This window comes from Dryas octopetala, chromosome 1 (genome assembly GCF_963921425.1).
Source record: "Dryas octopetala chromosome 1, drDryOcto1.1, whole genome shotgun sequence".
Classification (NCBI taxonomy): Eukaryota; Viridiplantae; Streptophyta; class Magnoliopsida; order Rosales; family Rosaceae; genus Dryas; species Dryas octopetala.
In genome coordinates, this window is record NC_141366.1 from 18,262,419 (window position 1) to 18,280,077 (window position 17,659).

Here is a 17,659-nt window from a genome sequence, read left to right on the forward strand (position 1 = left end):
AATTAACCAAGCAATTGACTTAATAATTAAACTATAGTTTGACTAAGAAAGAAAGGGCTAAAAATTAAGGTGAGATAGAGTAAAAGACAAAATATTGTGAAATTTTGTCAACATCATCGATAGGCATGCGCGCATTTCATGTTTCTTGTAGTGTTTTAGTTCTAATCTCAAAATTGAGAGTTAAAATTTAAACAATTAATAGATGTCGATTAAATTATATCATCCAAACACACCAATTAAGCATCCAGTCATTGGTTGATGAAGACGTTAATTTGTATGCAAATGTTGAATTTAAATTCTCTGCTTGTCTTGTATTTTGCTTGTTTTAATTTTATTTATGTAATATAAATTTAAGAATTTATATAACTCCATTTACACCCAAGAATTCCTACAAATCCATTTTCATATTTTGTTATCTACCTCTAGATGATAAATACACCGATAAGATTAAAAGTCAAGAAAAAACAAATAGGGTCTATATATTTTGCTCACGTAAACAATTTATATAATGAATAAGAGAAATGCTAGCTACATTCTTGATTTACCTTCTCTCATATAATATTTATTATGCCATTATGTCATGTAATTGTTATGTCTAAAAAAATCAAATAAATCGAAATTCGTTTAGTTATATAATTATTATCAAATAAATAATTATTTTGGCAAATATAATATTTATTAAAGATCGTATATTCAATAGTTTAATAACCAAACGATTTTTTATTTGGGTAATTTTTTGTAAAATCTTTAAAAGGTTATTCTTAAAAATTAAAAATTTGGAAGATAATAGTACATTACATATGTAATGAAAATTATAAAAAAGAAGATAGAATGAAAAAATAACTAGCATTTATGAATGGATAAATATTGAATTAAACGAGTTATTACCGTAGCGAGTAAGGCTGAGTCAAACTCGGGAAAGATTCTCGTTTCGGGTAGGCAGAAAAGTGTACGTACGTGTGTGAGTAGTGAGTAGTGTGACTGTTTGAGTGTCTCGTGGGTTTTACTGGTGGACATATCAATCCATACCAGTCATCTCTTGTCTTTGTATTATCAACTTTCCTTTCCCCTTCGCACTGTCACTACTGACTGACAGTCTTTTATGGGCCCTCCACTCTGCCTCTCAGTTCTCACGGACGGCACCACCCACACACTCTCTCTCTCTCTCTCTCTTTTCACGGTCCTAATACAATTATGGCATAATCATTTTCACCTCATCCATTGCTGCCTGTAAAGCCTACTCACTTTCCTTTCCCTATTTCTTAGCCTTGCCTTTTTCAAATCAAACCTTCATTTCATCTTCAAAACCTTTCCCACTTTGTATGTATGCACACAGATTTTCACCATCGATCTTCATCTCAGTCACTTTCTATATTATTGTTATTGTTATTATATAAATATATGTAGGATGGTCCATATGTGGACATCCACTTAAGAAACATGTGACATTCTACTCATCCATGTGTTATGTGGCCTATCAATTATAACCGTTTCTTCTTTAGAGGGTTTTTTTTTTTCTTTTATTATCAAAAATCATCTTGAATAATAAATTCTTTCGCTGTTTGATTACATATTATCATTTTAGTGCTATTGATTAAACTGTATTCGTTAGCATAATTAATTTACATAATAAAAAAATTGAGAAAATTACAGATTTGATCCACTTATTTTATACCTAGTTCAATTTTAGTTCACGATTTTTTTAAGTTCTGTTTTGGTCCACTAATTGTTCTACTTGTTTAATAAAAATCCAGATTTATTTTCTCAAATTTGTCCCGCCTAAACCCTGTCAAATTCAGCAAACATATACTTGTTTTAAAGCTATGCATCTTCTTTTTACAATCATATAAAGATCATTCAAATCGGAGTTCTAAAACTCAAGATAATTGGCCTCAAAACAGAACACTTGAAACTACCAATTTTTTCTAGAAAATTTTCAAAATTTTCAAACTTACCAAACTTCAATTCTATTTTATTCTAATACTCCAAATTGATTCCTATGACTAAAAAATAATGAAATATATATAACTTATACTTCAATTATAATTGAAGAAAACACAATCAAAAGAATTTAAAATTATAACTTAAAAAAAATTGTAGACAAAAATTTATTTAGGTATAAAAGAAGTGGACCAAATTTGTAATTTTCTCTAAAAAAGTTTCTCATTTGATTGAATTTTTCACATTAATGAACCTTTGAATAAAATTTAAAAAATGAACAGTTTCAAATTGTACTGAATTGCGTTGTGGCCGTTGTGAAAAAATATCTAGACTTTGTATTAAAATGTGAGTGTTCACACTTGAACAGTTTTATATATACACATATACATTTTTTTGATAGAAAAATAAAAGAGAATGGGGTCTAGCTAGCGGTCCAGCTGAGTCTATGGCTGACCGACTTTGAGAGCAGCCGTATATTAGATAATTAAGAAAAGAGAGAGAGAGAGAGAGAGAGAGAAGAAATATATTCTCTCTTGGCTGTTGGTATTTCCTTCCAAGTTCAATTAAAGTGAGTCATTTTGCCAGAAAACAAAGCCTCAGTTCATTCAGCTGGGTTCTCAATTTGTTCGCATCAGCTGGGATCCAATACACACACCCAACTGAGATTCCTTAGATATTGTATTCTACAGTAGAGCTTTTGTTTTTTCTCAGTTTTGGCAGTGCACTAGTTCTACTTCTAGCTAGCTAGCTTCTGAGTTAATTACTTCTCTTTTGTTTAGCAAATAAACCCACTTCTATTTACTTCAGCTTCAAAGATGATGATGTCCCAAGATGAGCTTTCTGTTCCCTCCACCATCAGAAGCTTTGTTCAAGAACCAAATTCCAACCCTAACCCTAACTCTAATACAAATAATAATCCATCGCTCAAGAGGAAGAGAAATTTACCTGGAACACCAGGCAAGTCATGTCTTCTCAATTTTAGTTCACCTCTACCTACCTTGCAAATTTAGCTTAATTGTCAATTAATTAATACTCTTTTTTTTTTTTTTTTTAAATATTATTATTGTTTTCTGGGGTTAATTGGCAACCATATACTTCAATCATTCAAGCAGATCCAGATGCAGAAGTGATAGCTTTGTCCCCAAAATCTCTAATGGCCACAAACCGATTCCTCTGCGAAATTTGCAACAAGGGCTTCCAGAGAGACCAGAATTTGCAGCTCCACCGCCGCGGCCACAACCTTCCATGGAAGCTCAAGCAAAGATCAAACAAAGAAGTGATCCGTAAGAAGGTGTATGTCTGCCCGGAAAAGACATGCGTGCACAACGACCCTTCGCGGGCCCTCGGCGACCTCACTGGGATCAAAAAGCACTTCAGCAGAAAGCACGGCGAAAAGAAGTGGAAGTGTGACAAGTGCTCGAAGAAATACGCAGTTCAGTCGGACTGGAAGGCCCATAGCAAGATTTGTGGGACTAGGGAGTATAGATGTGACTGTGGCACACTCTTTTCCAGGTACTATTACTACTAGTCATGTTTCCCAATTAGTTTCTTCTTCTCTGTACAAAATTATTAAACCTAGCTCGATCTACTTCATATGATTTATTTGGTCATGAAGAATGTGTATTTAATGCTCTCATCATCACGTAGAGGCTTTCATGGGATTTTCTCTTTGAATTTAATGCTGTCGTTTGAGTCTTTATGCATCAGTTTAATTACCAAATTTTGTTCACCAAATAATGCAACCTGTATTAATTGTAACAGGAAAGATAGCTTCATCACTCATAGAGCTTTTTGTGATGCTTTGGCGGCCGAAGAAACTGCACGATTTGTCTCGGCTTCAGCCGCTACGAATTCAAGCTTCATCAATGGGTCTATTACCAACAATCCACATCAAGCACCAACCAGAATCCCTCATTTTTTATCAATCTTTCAGCAAGAATTTTCAGGCAATCTCAATTCCAATGCTAATTTTGTCGGAGCAAACTCCGCATCAGGCTTGCCTGCACCAATTGACATGTTTGGATCGTCGTCGTCGCCCGTGCAGGCTCAGTGGCTGAACAAGTTTCAAGAGTCGTCGTCGTCATCATCATTTGCAATTGCGAATCTTTCTATGCCATCATCGTCATCATTGCCACGGGGACTGATATTGAAGGAGGAAGAAGATCAGTCCAAAGCCAATTTGTCTGAAACGATAATGACCAGCGCGGCTTTCTATAACAACAACAACAACAACAACAACAACAACCAGAACCACCAGCGAAGCAGTCCTCCAGGAAGTCACATGTACTCATCAGCCACTGCACTCCTGCAGAAAGCAGCTCAAATGGGATCAACAACAAGCCAAAACGGCGTCGTCCCAGCATTCAATGACAGTGCTGCTGCTACCACCTTTGGTAATTTCATGAGCTCATCATCCCCATCTCAGAAACTGTTCAGGCAAACAATGACTGATATTCAGAGCGAGAACAACTTCAACGATTTGGTGAATTCCATGTCTTGTTCAACTCCAGCAACCAAAATTGGAGATGGGTCTTCACTGTTCTCTGCTAGCTCGTTCTTGATGATGCCCAATATAGGAAAGCATTTGAGCCAACCAACAATCAGTGAAAGTCATGAGCAGCAGAGTAGTTTAACCAGAGATTTTCTTGGAGTTGGATCAGGTGAACATGGAATTAGTGGACCCTTCTTTCAACAAGAGCTGGCCAAGTTGGCTTCAATGGCTTCACCCATGGATCACTTGACCCACTATAGTACCAGTAGTAATGGCCATCAATGAGTCCAATACCTTTTGTTGTACTATATCATGTTATGAATCTAGTTTTAGATGTTGACATTTATACAAATGTGAAAGTATGTTAGATTAGAAGGATAAGTACCTAAATGCGATAATCCGAATATGATCTGATTTGTATGTAACAGTTCTGAGTTGCACTCTATGACCAATTAAGCGATCAACTCAGAAAAAGAGAGAGATAAGGTCGGCGGTGATATGAGAGGGGGCTGGTGCATGTCAGGGGCCCTCCATGCATCATGTAGTGTAGAATTTTATGTTTTTTCTTTTGTTTTGGGTTTCTTTTTTTGGTCTTTCTTGTCATTGATAATTGAGGCTAAAACTTCAACTGTGTCATGTTTGGGTGTTACCTTGGTCACTGCCTTTTCCCACTCTCAGCATTTTCCACCGTTAATTCAAATAAAGGAATCTAAATGTACGCGGTGTGGGCCTAATTACTTAGTCTTTACGTCGATGGAGACTAATTATACTTAGAAAAGTATAATTAATGGAGTGGGTACGTTGTGTTTAATTACTAGATTTGAGGTGTTTGCATTACCAAGTAATTAATGTTAGCTAACTTAGCTTAAAAGTATTCATTTTAAGAATGTTGTCAATTGTTGGTCATACCTATGCTTTATATATATGTAACAAAGATCTTCTTCTCCTGTTTGTTTATATTTCATCACTCTAATTAATCTAGTCGAGTAATTTGGTCAAAAAAAATCTAGTCGAGTAATTAATATCATTGTTTAAAATGATATAGTATATATATGGTTAAACTGTCAATTATATAATTTATATATATATATATGTGTGTGTGTGTGTGTGCGTGCGTGCGTGTGAAAGTTTTACTCTTCTACATACCTTAGAGAGCAGGATAGGCTAAGAGCCTAAGATAGTAGATGCGTAGAGCCTTGGTTGTTCATCTAATTATTAACATCCAGAATGCGGAAAACTATGTGTTCGAATGTCTACTTGGTGTGTCAAATCAATATGTATTAACGTCAACCTTGATGGCTTGCCATTTTTCTAAGTTATTCAATCATGTCAATCATCCATATTTTTCTTATTTCTTGTTAAGTTTTCAGACCAGCTCAAAGGGAATTTTATGTAGACCCACAGCAATGCGGATATTGCACTATGTGCATGCATTCACTATTTAAGGTTTCGTTTATTTTGCAAGATATTTATTTTGCAAGTCTTTATTTCAAGATCATCTATGCTAATATTTTAAAAAATAAAAAATTATTAAGATATTTAATTTTGATAAAATAAATAGATAAATAAAATATTTTTTAATAAATACTTAAAATAATGACCATTTAATCAACGGTCATATCGTTTCTAATTTATCTAATTTTTTTGTAAAAATAATCTTTTAATGAAGACTAAAAAAATATACAATTTTGATCATCAAAATATAACGTGGATTAAATCCCACTAGAGATCCCTTAAATAAGAGATCCTTCAATAAAAAGGGCATGCAGAAACTACACTCTACTACAACCAAATGTAACCTTATAAAAATTTAATGGTCAAAACACTATTTGCATGAGATGCATTGTTTGCACTACAGACAAATTTATTTTAGCTACTAACCAATTAATTGAGGACTTGCAATGTTAAACAACATCATGATGAGGGAAAACGGGAAATTAATTACCATGTCTTTAACATACAAGTACTTATATTCAACTAATCATTCAAAAAAATAATGAGCAAAGAATTTATTGGATCGATATATATTTGAGTCATCAAAAAGATCCCGCCATGCTTAGTGTATTTATGTCATTATGCGGTGCATGTCTGACTAAGAGCAATTCCAGAACGAATTTAGATGTTATCTTAGTATTGATTCTTACTTTTATAGTTTATTACTGTTTGACAACCACTACAAATATTTTATTTAAAAAGTAAATTTAATTTGTTACATTCAATAATATAGATAACTAAATTTTGTAACATTACAGATAAATTTCACGTTTGCCAACAGTCTTTAAACCGCTGATCAATCGATACCTATGCCGATCAATCGGCAATTGTAATTATAGTTGCAGCTGGAGCTACAATTGCAGAAATTATTTTCCTTATTTTCTACTGAAATCTTAACTTTTGTGGAGTTAACTAGGTTTTTTATTAGTGCGTTTAAGTATCTTTTTGAGAATTTATTAATTTAAGATTTGAAGTTAGTGTTTTTATTGAGGATAACTAGTGTAATTGTAATGTTGTAACTTAATTGCAACTGCAATTATAGTTGGTATCGACATAACCGCTCATCAATTAGCATGAAACGTGGATCGATCAGTTACTATATATGGGTCAAAATTAATTAATGATCATCCAAATTATTGAAAGTTTCATCATTCCATAAAATTACCAAGACAAACTTAATTAAGAGAATAGGGGCATTGTCAGGTGTGACATGGCAGCTGCGCCCTAGTTATCGGCCCGACTTATAAATTAAAATTGAGATCCAAACTAATGCATAAATGATAAATTTATAAATTAAAATTGAGATCCAAACTAATGCATAAATGATAGATTTATAAACTAGTTGCTCGATCTTGTATCTTAAATCAAGTGTGGAGGGATGGGCTCCAATATTGCTGGTAGGTCACACGTACATTGATCGAGCATCAAATCATAAATTAGACATTACGCATGTATACAGATCGACTTGGGCATTACTCCCAATCATCTCATCATCACATATCACTTGATCTTACGCCTTCACTCAGTTGTCAAAGTAACATTTTGCCAAATCCCACAAAAGTCAATGCCAACTTACCTTGGCTCCAAACTTCATAACATGCATATAAAGCATGAATTACTGGATCTTTCTCTTTTCCTAAAGCTGAAGCATTCATCAACATCATTAATTCTTATTTCAGAAACTTAATCTTACATTCACATCAACTCTGTTTACAAATAATGTCCATTATATATGTCATTATGTCAATATGTCAAATCTTACTTAACAAAAATAAATTCATATTTAAATAAACGAAAAACTGTCATTTGACAAATAAAATGTGTACAAAATAGGTAGTTGCAAAAAATGAATACTTAAAGTCTTTGGAGTTAGTCGAGGAGGTAAGAATAGGTAGAATGATGGATTTGGATTAGAAAGTATGATAGATTCATGGTTCAAGTTCGTCCAATGTAAAAAAAAAAAAAAAGAATGTTTAATTAATACGTTTACACAGAAGCTCAAGATGAATGAAAAAATCCAAATACAAATACAAATTAACACCAAATTAAGAACCCCCATGAAATTCATTTACATTAACAGCTAGTACAGTTCCCATAATCACAAACTTGCATGCAAAAGATAACAAGAATGGGTGTAAACAGAGACAACAACAATTATTCCAAGCCACTCACCGTGTGAATCATTTGCAACGATAAAATCAATAATCTCGTCACAAAAACACACCAATTGCTGCAACAACCACAGAAACTACTCCAATAGACACCACACCATTTCTAGATAGACATGTAGAAACCGAACCAGACTTCACTTCCTCAACAGGGCTGTGAGAAGAAGAGCTCTTCTTCGGCTTCTCCTCCGGCGCAGGAGCTGGCGCCGGCGGCTGAGGCTTCGGGGCGAAAACCCCGAAAGGCTGGAGAACACTGTCGACCTGGTAAATGGCCAATTGATTGTCCGAGTACACAGTGCCTGAAATTGATGTGTTCACCAACCCAGTTGATATGTTCACCGCATTCCCAGATGTGGTGATGTTTAGAGGGTACTCGTAGCCATCTCCGGCTTGTGTACGAACTGGGTTGCTGAGGGTTTGGAAGTTGGAGACTGTGAGGAAGTCTGGGATGAGATGGAACTGCAGAAGCTGGACCTTTTGCTCATCACTTAGAGAGTTTAAGGACCCTGTTTTGAGTTTTGAGAAGGCAGAGTCTGTTGGGGCTAAAAACGTCAATTTGCTGTCTGAGTTGTTGAGTTGGCTGTAGAGCTGGGTGTTCACTTGGGTGCTCTTGAGGAGTCTGATGAGGATGTTGAAGCCTCCTGCTTTTTCAAGGATTTTGGTGGTGTTGGTTGGGCCTGGTGGGGCAGGGGCATCAGCAGGGGGGGCGGGGACTGCTGGGCCTTTGATTGGGCTTGATGGGGCTGCTGCTGGGCCTGATTGGGCTGAGGTTGTGGTGGAGTGGGAGAGGAGGAAGATGATGAGTAGGAGTGTCTGCAGCTGCTTCATCATGGTTTTGAGTGGGATGGGGGGTGGCTCTGGTTTTGGTTGAAAACAATGGCCAATATATGTGGGAGGCAGAGTGGTCCTTGGACAAGTGTTTGATGTGTGTTTTTGGGGGGAAGAAGAGGGGTTTATATTAGTGGTGGGAGAGATGGAATTAGGTGAAAGATTGCTTTTTTTTAATTTTCAGTTATACAACCTTAGTAGTTAGCATGTCTGTCTTTGTTGAGAAATAATGGAGAGTGAGATTATGGTGTTAGAGCTACTAGTTTGCTTCTGAAAACAGGAATAAATTAAAGAGGTGCATTCAAGTGGGTGTGGTGTGGGTAAATAAATAAGTGCATGATCGCTTTATTTTCACTTAAATATCTATGTAGTCCATCTCCACAACGGTTGCTCACATAGTAGACGGTTAGACACTAATGCCAAGGGATGCAAATTGATTAACTACGTAAATCTTGTGTAGTTTTTAACCACAACGCAATCTCACCTATTAATTACTTGTTTCAAATTTAAAATGACGATTTTACACTCTAAAGTAAGTAATTTATCAGAAATGAGATTAAAAAATAGTATTTAAGAGGGTTGCTATTTGCACACCTTTTTCTTTTTTCACACATTTTTTCTATTTTTTTCTCCTACACACCCCACACACTTACCTCAAATTCAAAACCTCTCAACACACACCCAACTTATTACCAAAATACCATCATTTCATTACACATCCTATCCTTCTCTGTCAACACACACCCTCATCATCTCTCACAAGCTCTCCCTTTCTCTGTCAACACACACGCACCACCACCTTGCACCCCGCAGCACCAACCGGCACCTCCCTCTCTCTCTCTCTCTCTCTCTCTCTCTCATCTTCTCTGAATGGCGCACAACCACCACCACCACCACCACCTTCTTCTTCCCCCTACCTGAGCCAAAACAGCCGCCACCACCACTTCTTTTTTCCTCTCTCTATCTCTCTTTATCTTTCTCTCTCTCTCTCTCTCTCTCTCTCATTTCCTCTCACCTCTCGCCCAAGCAGAAAAAAAAAAAGGTTGCAGGTGGTTCGGCAGACCAATGCCGAACCCGTCGGTTTCGTTCGATAGATAATCGCCAAACGAACCAGGTTTGTTCGGCGGTTACCTGTCGAACGAAATCGACGGGTTCGGCATTGGTCTGCCGAACCACCTGCCACTTTTTTTTTTTTTTGCTATTTGCTTGGGCGAGAGGAGAGAGAGAGAGAGAGAGAGAGAGAGAGAGAGAGAGAGAAGAATGTGGTAGTGGTGGTGGCTGTTTTGGTGGTGCAGGGGTTGGGGGGTCGGTGCAGGGGCTGAGGGGCTAGGTGGGTTGGGTGGAGGGAGGAGGCCGGAGGGGGAGGGAGGGAGGGAGGGAGGGAGGGAGGGGTGGGTTGGGTGGAGGGGCTGGCTGGGGGAGGGTTGGAGAAGAAGAAGAAGAAAAAAAAACAGGGTAAGGGGGTGTGAACGAGAGAAAAAAGAGAGGGAAAGAAGGGAGGGGCTGTATAGTCTTTTTTTTTTTTGTTTTTTTTTTTTTTTAATATGGGTGTGCAAAAAGAAAAAAAATGGTGTGCAAATAGTAGCTATCTTTTTTAATAGTTGAAAATTTGAAATACTACCTTACCAATCAATCGGTATTATCCACAACGTAGTTAACAACTCCAGAGAATATATATATATAATATACAAAAATGCTCTAAAATTAACTGGTTAGTAAGTTAATATAAAACTAACCACCCTGTTGGGCCCACTGCACAATGTAATCTCAAAATCTGAATCATCTATTTTCTAGGCCCTACTTCAAAGATCATTCTTGTAAAAAATCTCTAAAATTGGAAGTCATTTAGCTATTTAATTATAACAACTATTTCTATGCTTTTATCGAAAACATTGATCGTCTATTTATTTCATCTCAATTGAATAACTAAATGATTTTCGATTTAGTTGATTTTTTGCAATGATGATTTTTTAAGTATGGTCTAAATAATTGATGGTTTTGATTATAAGATTAGTTATGTGGTGGTCCCAAAAATATGGTTAGTTTCGTATTAACTTGTTAACCAGTTAGTTTTATAGCACTCCTCTATATATATATATAGAGGAGTGTTCTAGAGCTAACCAATTAGTAAGATAATATAACACTAACTATCATTTTGAACTCACTACACAATGTAATTTTATTATCTGAATCGTTTATTTTTTAGGCTCTCATTTAAAGATCATCCTTAAAAAAAGTAACAAAATTAGAAATCGTTTAGCCAACTATTAGTAAGCTAATTGTGCTCATGTAAATGGACAAACACAAGTTTTTCAATAAAACATGTCTCATGGCCCAACCTCATGGATAAAATCTTTGCTCTGTGCTGATTGCTACAAAATTACAAATGGGTCACCTTCACAAATTTTTTTTTTTTTTTATCTCTTTTGGATTTGTTGGTGCTGGGGTTTATTCCATAAGGTGACATTAGCCATATCGATTCTGAAATTTCTCTTTCTATATATCTCAAAGAAGTAACTTTGTTTTTTTAAACTGCTCAAAGAAGAGCAACTTATAACATATTGCATTCTTAATTTTGATATATAATTATAGTATAATTAAAGTCAAAATCAAAGCATGGGTTTAAAAAGTTGCATTTTTCTTTTGAATTTTCATAACCTTTATTTCATGAGTTTTGGATACCCATAGAAAGAAAAGCTTAACCAACACCAAAACCAAAACCAACTTGCATTTGTCAACCATTGAGAGTGCATTCTACTCATTCCTAAGACAGCATTCGGTAAACAATTCTTTCTAAGAAATGTTAAAGAAATAATTGTTTTTTGAAACCGTACGTTTGGGTTAAAAACATAAGATGTGTTCAAGAGGTTCAAAAAGTTATATTTTAATATATTTTTTGCAATTGAACTAAAACTTCCATTGGGCTTGTTCTAAGGAAACTCTTGAATTTATAATAGACAATTTCAATTAAAAATAGAGAAATGACAAGACTAAAGAATCATTTCCTTTGAAAATAAGTGTTGTTATTTGCACACTTTTTTTTTTTCTTTTTACACACCCCTTTAAAAAAAAAAAAGTAGAAAACCAAAGTGAAAAGACCTCTCTCTCCCTCCCTCCCTCACCCAAAGTCCAATTTCATTTCTCTTTGCACACCCTATCAACAGACAAAAAATAAAAAAAATAAGACAAAAGTTCAATATAGCCACTTAACTATATAGGCCATTTCAACTGGGTACATGACTAAATTAATATTTCAATTGACTACCATAACTATGATCTAAATTGAAAGGCTTAATTATGTTTTTACCATCCAAAGTTTATATTGATTCCCATTTTACCACCCAAAATTTTATTTGTCCCAGTTTACCACCTAAAACTATTTCTCGTGTCTCAATTAACCTTTTTTCGTCAATTCTATCACTGCAGCCGTCAAAAAGGCTGACATGGCTTGGGTATTCTGGTCTTTTCATTCAATTTCATCCACTTAGACAAAAAAATTAATTAAAAATTCTTATATTTTACAAAATATGAAATTTAATTAAAAAATTAAAAGAAGAAAAATTCTCAGATACAGTACGGCGCCAATACCCCTCACCCCTCCTCTCAGCTTCAACACACTGGCAACCTCTCTCACCGCCGGCGACCCTTATCCCTCTCTTTCTCTCACTTTCTCTCTCATCTCTCTTTCCCTCTCTTTCTCTTCACCTCTCCTCCCTCCCCCTTTCCCTCTCCGGTCCTTCACAATCAACATTGGTGCTCTAATGCCAGACGTCGCGGAGAAAGGTGTTGTGCGACAAAGCAATCAGAGCCGCTCCATTCAACTCCTTTACTTCCCCAAAATTTGTGTTGTTCTCTCTCTCTCTCAAAACCTCAAGGACCAAGCTTGACAATGGTTGTTCATTAAAACAGCGACATGACATGCATCAACCAACAGACTTACACTTTCAACTACATAACCAGGCATTTCTGGAGCACTCTCGCATTTGGGTCTAACCCAAAATTCTTGATTTCCTCTTCATCAGCTCTGTAATTTTATCTTCCTTTGAGAATTCAACAAAATGGGTCAAACCAATTTGGCCTCAAATGCTTGATTTGTCATTTTGGGGCATGACTTTGCTTGGTTCTTGATGTTGGGTATTTGTGATTTTCTAGTCTCTGTGTAGAAGAATTAAAAAAATGAGTAAAATGGGAGGCTGGGGAAAGCATTAACTGGAGGGGATGAAATTGTGCAATGAGTGACCAAAACCTTGTACCGGGAGAATAACCGATTTGGGCTTGTGGGTAAGGAGAGAATGTAAGTAAGTTGGCGGCTAGAGGTGGGGAAAGAGGAGGAAGGAAGGAGATGGGATATAGGGGAAGTTGGTGGCTGGGGAAGTTGCCGACGATGAAGAAGTTAGTGGGTTTGGGGTGGGGGTGCTCGGGTGGGGAGGGAGGAAGGGGATGAGTTTTTATTTTTAATTGATTTAAAATTTAACATATTATATTTTTAATTGGTGGCTTAATTGTGTTTTTATTGTCCATTTATTGCCCTTATTCCATGTCACACACCGACTTTGCATCTATTTATTGTCCATGTGGCTGGGTAAGTGTCCATGTGGGTGAAAAGATCAAAATACCCATGCCACATTAGTTTTTTTGATGGCTAAAGTGACGGAATGGACGAAAAAAGGTTAATTGGGACACAAAAAATAGTTCTAGGTGGTAAATTGTAACAAATAAAATTCTGGGTGGTAAAGTGGGAATCAATATAAACTTTGGGTGGTAAAAACACAATTAAGTCAAATTGAAAAATGGATGTCTGTTAGTTAAGTGTTTACGTGACTTTTGTTTATACTTTTTTTAATGATGTAGCTACCACATGGACTAAAAATAATTTAAAAATCTAAAACATTTAAAAATGTTAAAAATTAAAACTAAAATATAAAAAAATTAGGGACAAAAATGTCCATTCTGTCTTCACGCGTAGACACACCCTCTCTGCCTCTGTTTATCTTTTGTTTTTTTTTTTCTTCTTTTTCTCTCCTCCCTTCTTCTTCCTCCTCGCGTGCAACCATATCCCCTGCCCTCACTGGTTTTCTTTTTTTCCGGCCACTTCTCACCGACCTGAGACCACCATCTTCTTCCTCTCACTCTCCTTTCTCTCTCCCCGAGTGTTTTTCTCTCTCATTGGACCCATGTTCTCTATTTTGTGTATTTCCTCTGAATAATCGATATATATATATACTAATTTCAGTTCCAATCTGTGTGAACAGAGAATTAATCAGATCACATACTAATATGGGTACTACATAGATCAAAACCAAAGCCAAAAAGATTGTTTAAAAAAAAAGTAGGAAATAATCAGAGCAGAACCCAATTGAACCAAATGAAAATTCAAAGCAATCTTATGAAGATTAATCCAATACCTAAAAGCCAGAAACTGAAAGAAAGTTGAAATTTTTGCAAAGGGAAAGAGAAATGAAGAGTACCCCAGTGGAGAAAGTAGTCACCAGATGAAAAACCAAAAAAGAAAGTGAGAAAGAAAGCAAAAGGCAAATGGGGAATCCTCAGCTTTGGTCTCTCTCTCACTCTTTTTCTTTTCTGCTTTTTGGGAGCTCAGAGCCTCAAGCAATACAGCTAGAATAGCTTTATATTTATGAATATGTTATGTAAGTTTGTAACTTATGTGTCTATGAACATGTTTCTTTCTTGTTTATTTGGTATCTGATTTTGATTGTGGATAGAAAGACAAGAAATGGGGCGGCACAAAAGCAAGATAAAGAAAGGAAAATTCAATCCCAGCACGAAGTTTTTCTCATTCAGTCATACTCATTAACTCATACTTTAATCATGCAACAAAATGAGTAATTTAATCACACAAGAATGAAGAGGAGGTCAAGATGATGAAGAATACCACCTGACCCGACCCGACTCGTCCCGCCGCCGAAAAAGCTAGAAAACGGCCGGAGAAGCCGCCGGCTTTGAGAGCACGATTTGCTGTGCTCGGTGGTCCGATGAACAATCCAATGGCACCACGAGACTCAGAACAACGAGGGGAACAACCCAGTAGGTCTTGTGCCCCGTCACGGCCGAATCTAATTCACCGCCGGAGTGATTGTCGGCCTAAGCTTCGAAACGCCATTAATGGCGGTCCGATGAGAAAGAGAAAAACACTCGGGGAGAGAGAGGAGAGTGAAAGGAAGAAGATCGTGGTCTCGGGTCGGCGAGAAGTGGCCGGAAAAAAGAAAACCAGTGAGGGCAAGGGATATGGTCGCACGCGAGGAGGAAGAAGAAGAAGGGAGGAGAGAAAAAGAAGAAAAAAGAAAGAAAAGAGAAACAACAGCAGAGGGGTGTGTTTGGAGTGTGTCTGCGCGTGAGGACAGAATGGACATTTTTGTCCCTAATTTTTTTATATTTTGGTTTTAGTTTTTAACATTTTAAAATGTTTTGAATTTTTAAATTATTTTTAGTCTACGTGGCAGCCACGTCATTAAAAAAAGTCTAGTCATCAAAAGCCACGTACACACTTAACTAACAGACATCCATTTTTCAATTTAGATCATAATTGGGGTAGTCATTTGAAATATTAATTTGTTCATGGACCCAGTTGAAATGGCCTACATAGTTAAGTAACTATATTGAACTTTTGCCAAAAAAACAAAACACACCCATACAACCCCTCCCCTCCCTCCCTTCACCCGACTACCCTCCCTTTCCCTTTCTCTCTCTTTCTTCTATTGATGAGCACTTGATGTTAAGATATTTTTTATTTTCTGGAGTTCTTCTAAATAATAGAGAATGGAGTTACCTTTTCATATTTCTTTTGCAAAAAATAAAGGTTAACTAGGTTGGGTTTGACAAGTTAGAGGGTGAGGGAAGTGTCATTCGACAAGTTCTCCTGCTGGGTTACCTCTTCGATGGGCCGGGGTTGTTGCCAAAGCTGGACAAAGACAGAAAGGGAGATATGATCGAGAGAGAGAGAGAGAGAGAGAGAGAGAGAAGGGTGGTCGGGTGAAGGGAGGGGAAGGGCTGTGTGGGTGTGGGTGTGTTTTGTTTTCTTTTTGTCTGTTGATGGGGTGTGCAAAGAGAGAAATGGAATTGGACTTTGGGTGAAGGAGGGAGAAATGAGTCTTTTCACTTTGGTTTTTTATTTTTATTTTTTTAAAAGGGGTGTGGTAAAAAAAAAAAGGTATACAAATAGCAACACTCTTGGAAATCCAAGGACTACATTGAACAAAGGAACATATATGGAAAGCTCGTTTCTTTGTCCTCTCACGGCCCTAGAGTTAATGGATCACTTCTTCTTGCGTTTAAGCATAGTTATGAGTCCAATTACAAGGATAGTCCCATACCAATCCCCACTGGGCCACATGAGATGAACAATTTCGATCACAACTCAACCGTCAGCTCAGCCACAATGATGAAGAATTTCGTCTAAAATTAGCCTAAAGAGGTAAAATTGAAAACTTTTTGAGTAGATAAAAAAAATTACAATGCATTAAACGGATTATTTAATGAAGGCTCTCAAAAGCAAAAAAAGCTCCACAAGGACAAACCTGGCCATCCACAAGGACCATAACCCCTTTTGCTTTTCTTTTTGGTCACATTAATCTTTGGTGTCTATGATTTCCACTAAGGTCAAAGTACTTTATTTTAACCAATTTTCACCCTTATAATTTTTTTAATGGTTGCAGTTTGAAACAAATTTTTAATTCCATTAATTTTGTTAATTTGGGGGTGGAAGGATTGAACTTGAGTGCATAGTGGACAATTTCACGATCCTTCCAACTGGATTATCCAACAATTGCAACAAAAATAGCATGTTAAGGGGGAGATGAAATAACATGGATTCCATTAATAAGGGTATTTTTTTGATCTGGGGAAGGAGGAGTCCAACTTGGGACCTCTTCTAATAGTAGCAAAATAAATACCACTAAACAGTCTAAACTAGTAAGGGTAATTTAGACAGTGACAAATTGATAATGACGCTGAACCATCCAAAAAATCTAAAAGGCGCATTACTTGTTAAACAAGGGTAAAGTTCACTGACACCACATGAGGTTTCATTTTATTCCACTTAGACCCCCTATGTTTCGTAAATTTCACCAACACCCCTATGTTTTAACCCCTAGATAACCAAGTTGACAGTCAAGGGGGAAGACCGCCTTTCCCTCTTGGTGGATTCCTAAAGATGGTTCATAGGACTAACGAGGCCCCATATGCTCATCCCATCAAAACAGTAGTATTGTTTCCCTCATAGAGAAAACTTCTCATCCCATGATCTTCCTCTCATTCTTCTTTGAGATTCCCCTTATCTTTTTCTCTTAGATTGAAGTAGGAGCAAAGTTGGCATACGTATGCCAAGCACAATACTTAACATTAGCATGAGGAAATATAGTGTGGAGTGCCCCTTAATATTCCTTTATGCCTATGAGCCTATCACTCATGAAAAATAATGGTTCTGTCTTCACTCTCTCCTATATATTGATGCAACATAGTCAAGAAAAACCCCCAAAATTCATTAGTCCCACCTACACACACAAATACTGCCAATAGAAACAACCTACTATTTGCATCTAATGCCACTGCACATAAAATAACCCCACCATATGAACCTTTCAAATAACACCCATCTAGTCCAATGAACGGCCTACAACCATGTAAATAGGTTTGAAGCTTCACTCATGCTTCGCTATGAGAGAAGAAGATAAGAGGGATTTCAGAGAAGAATGAGAGAGAGATGATGAGATTGATGGAG

General features: G+C 36.6%; 1 protein-coding gene and 1 pseudogene across 1 annotated transcript; one reads left to right on the top strand and one right to left on the bottom strand.

Moving 5' to 3' along the window:
* The first annotated feature begins 2,438 nt into the window (after window positions 1-2,438).
* On the top strand, window positions 2,439-5,070 carry LOC147298788 (protein indeterminate-domain 13-like). The gene is made up of 3 exons (XM_086241402.1): window positions 2,439-2,898; window positions 3,054-3,453; window positions 3,703-5,070. The coding sequence occupies exons 1-3, from the start codon at window positions 2,757-2,759 to the stop codon at window positions 4,715-4,717; spliced, it is 1,557 nt and encodes a 518-aa protein (XP_086097528.1). The 5' UTR covers window positions 2,439-2,756; the 3' UTR covers window positions 4,718-5,070.
* A 2,812-nt stretch (window positions 5,071-7,882) lies between these two features.
* LOC147298789 (fasciclin-like arabinogalactan protein 12 pseudogene) lies at window positions 7,883-9,000 on the bottom strand (annotated as a pseudogene).
* Between the last annotated feature and the right edge of the window lie 8,659 nt (window positions 9,001-17,659).

Excerpts from the sequence above, each read along its gene's own strand:
- LOC147298788 (XM_086241402.1), top strand. The coding sequence starts at position 2,757 with ATGATGATGTCCCAAGATGAGCTTTCTGTTCCCTCCACCATCAGAAGC. Across the intron at positions 2,899-3,053 it reads AAATTTACCTGGAACACCAG|ATCCAGATGCAGAAGTGATA; the intron begins GCAAGTCATGTC and ends TCATTCAAGCAG. Across the intron at positions 3,454-3,702 it reads TGTGGCACACTCTTTTCCAG|GAAAGATAGCTTCATCACTC; the intron begins GTACTATTACTA and ends TAATTGTAACAG.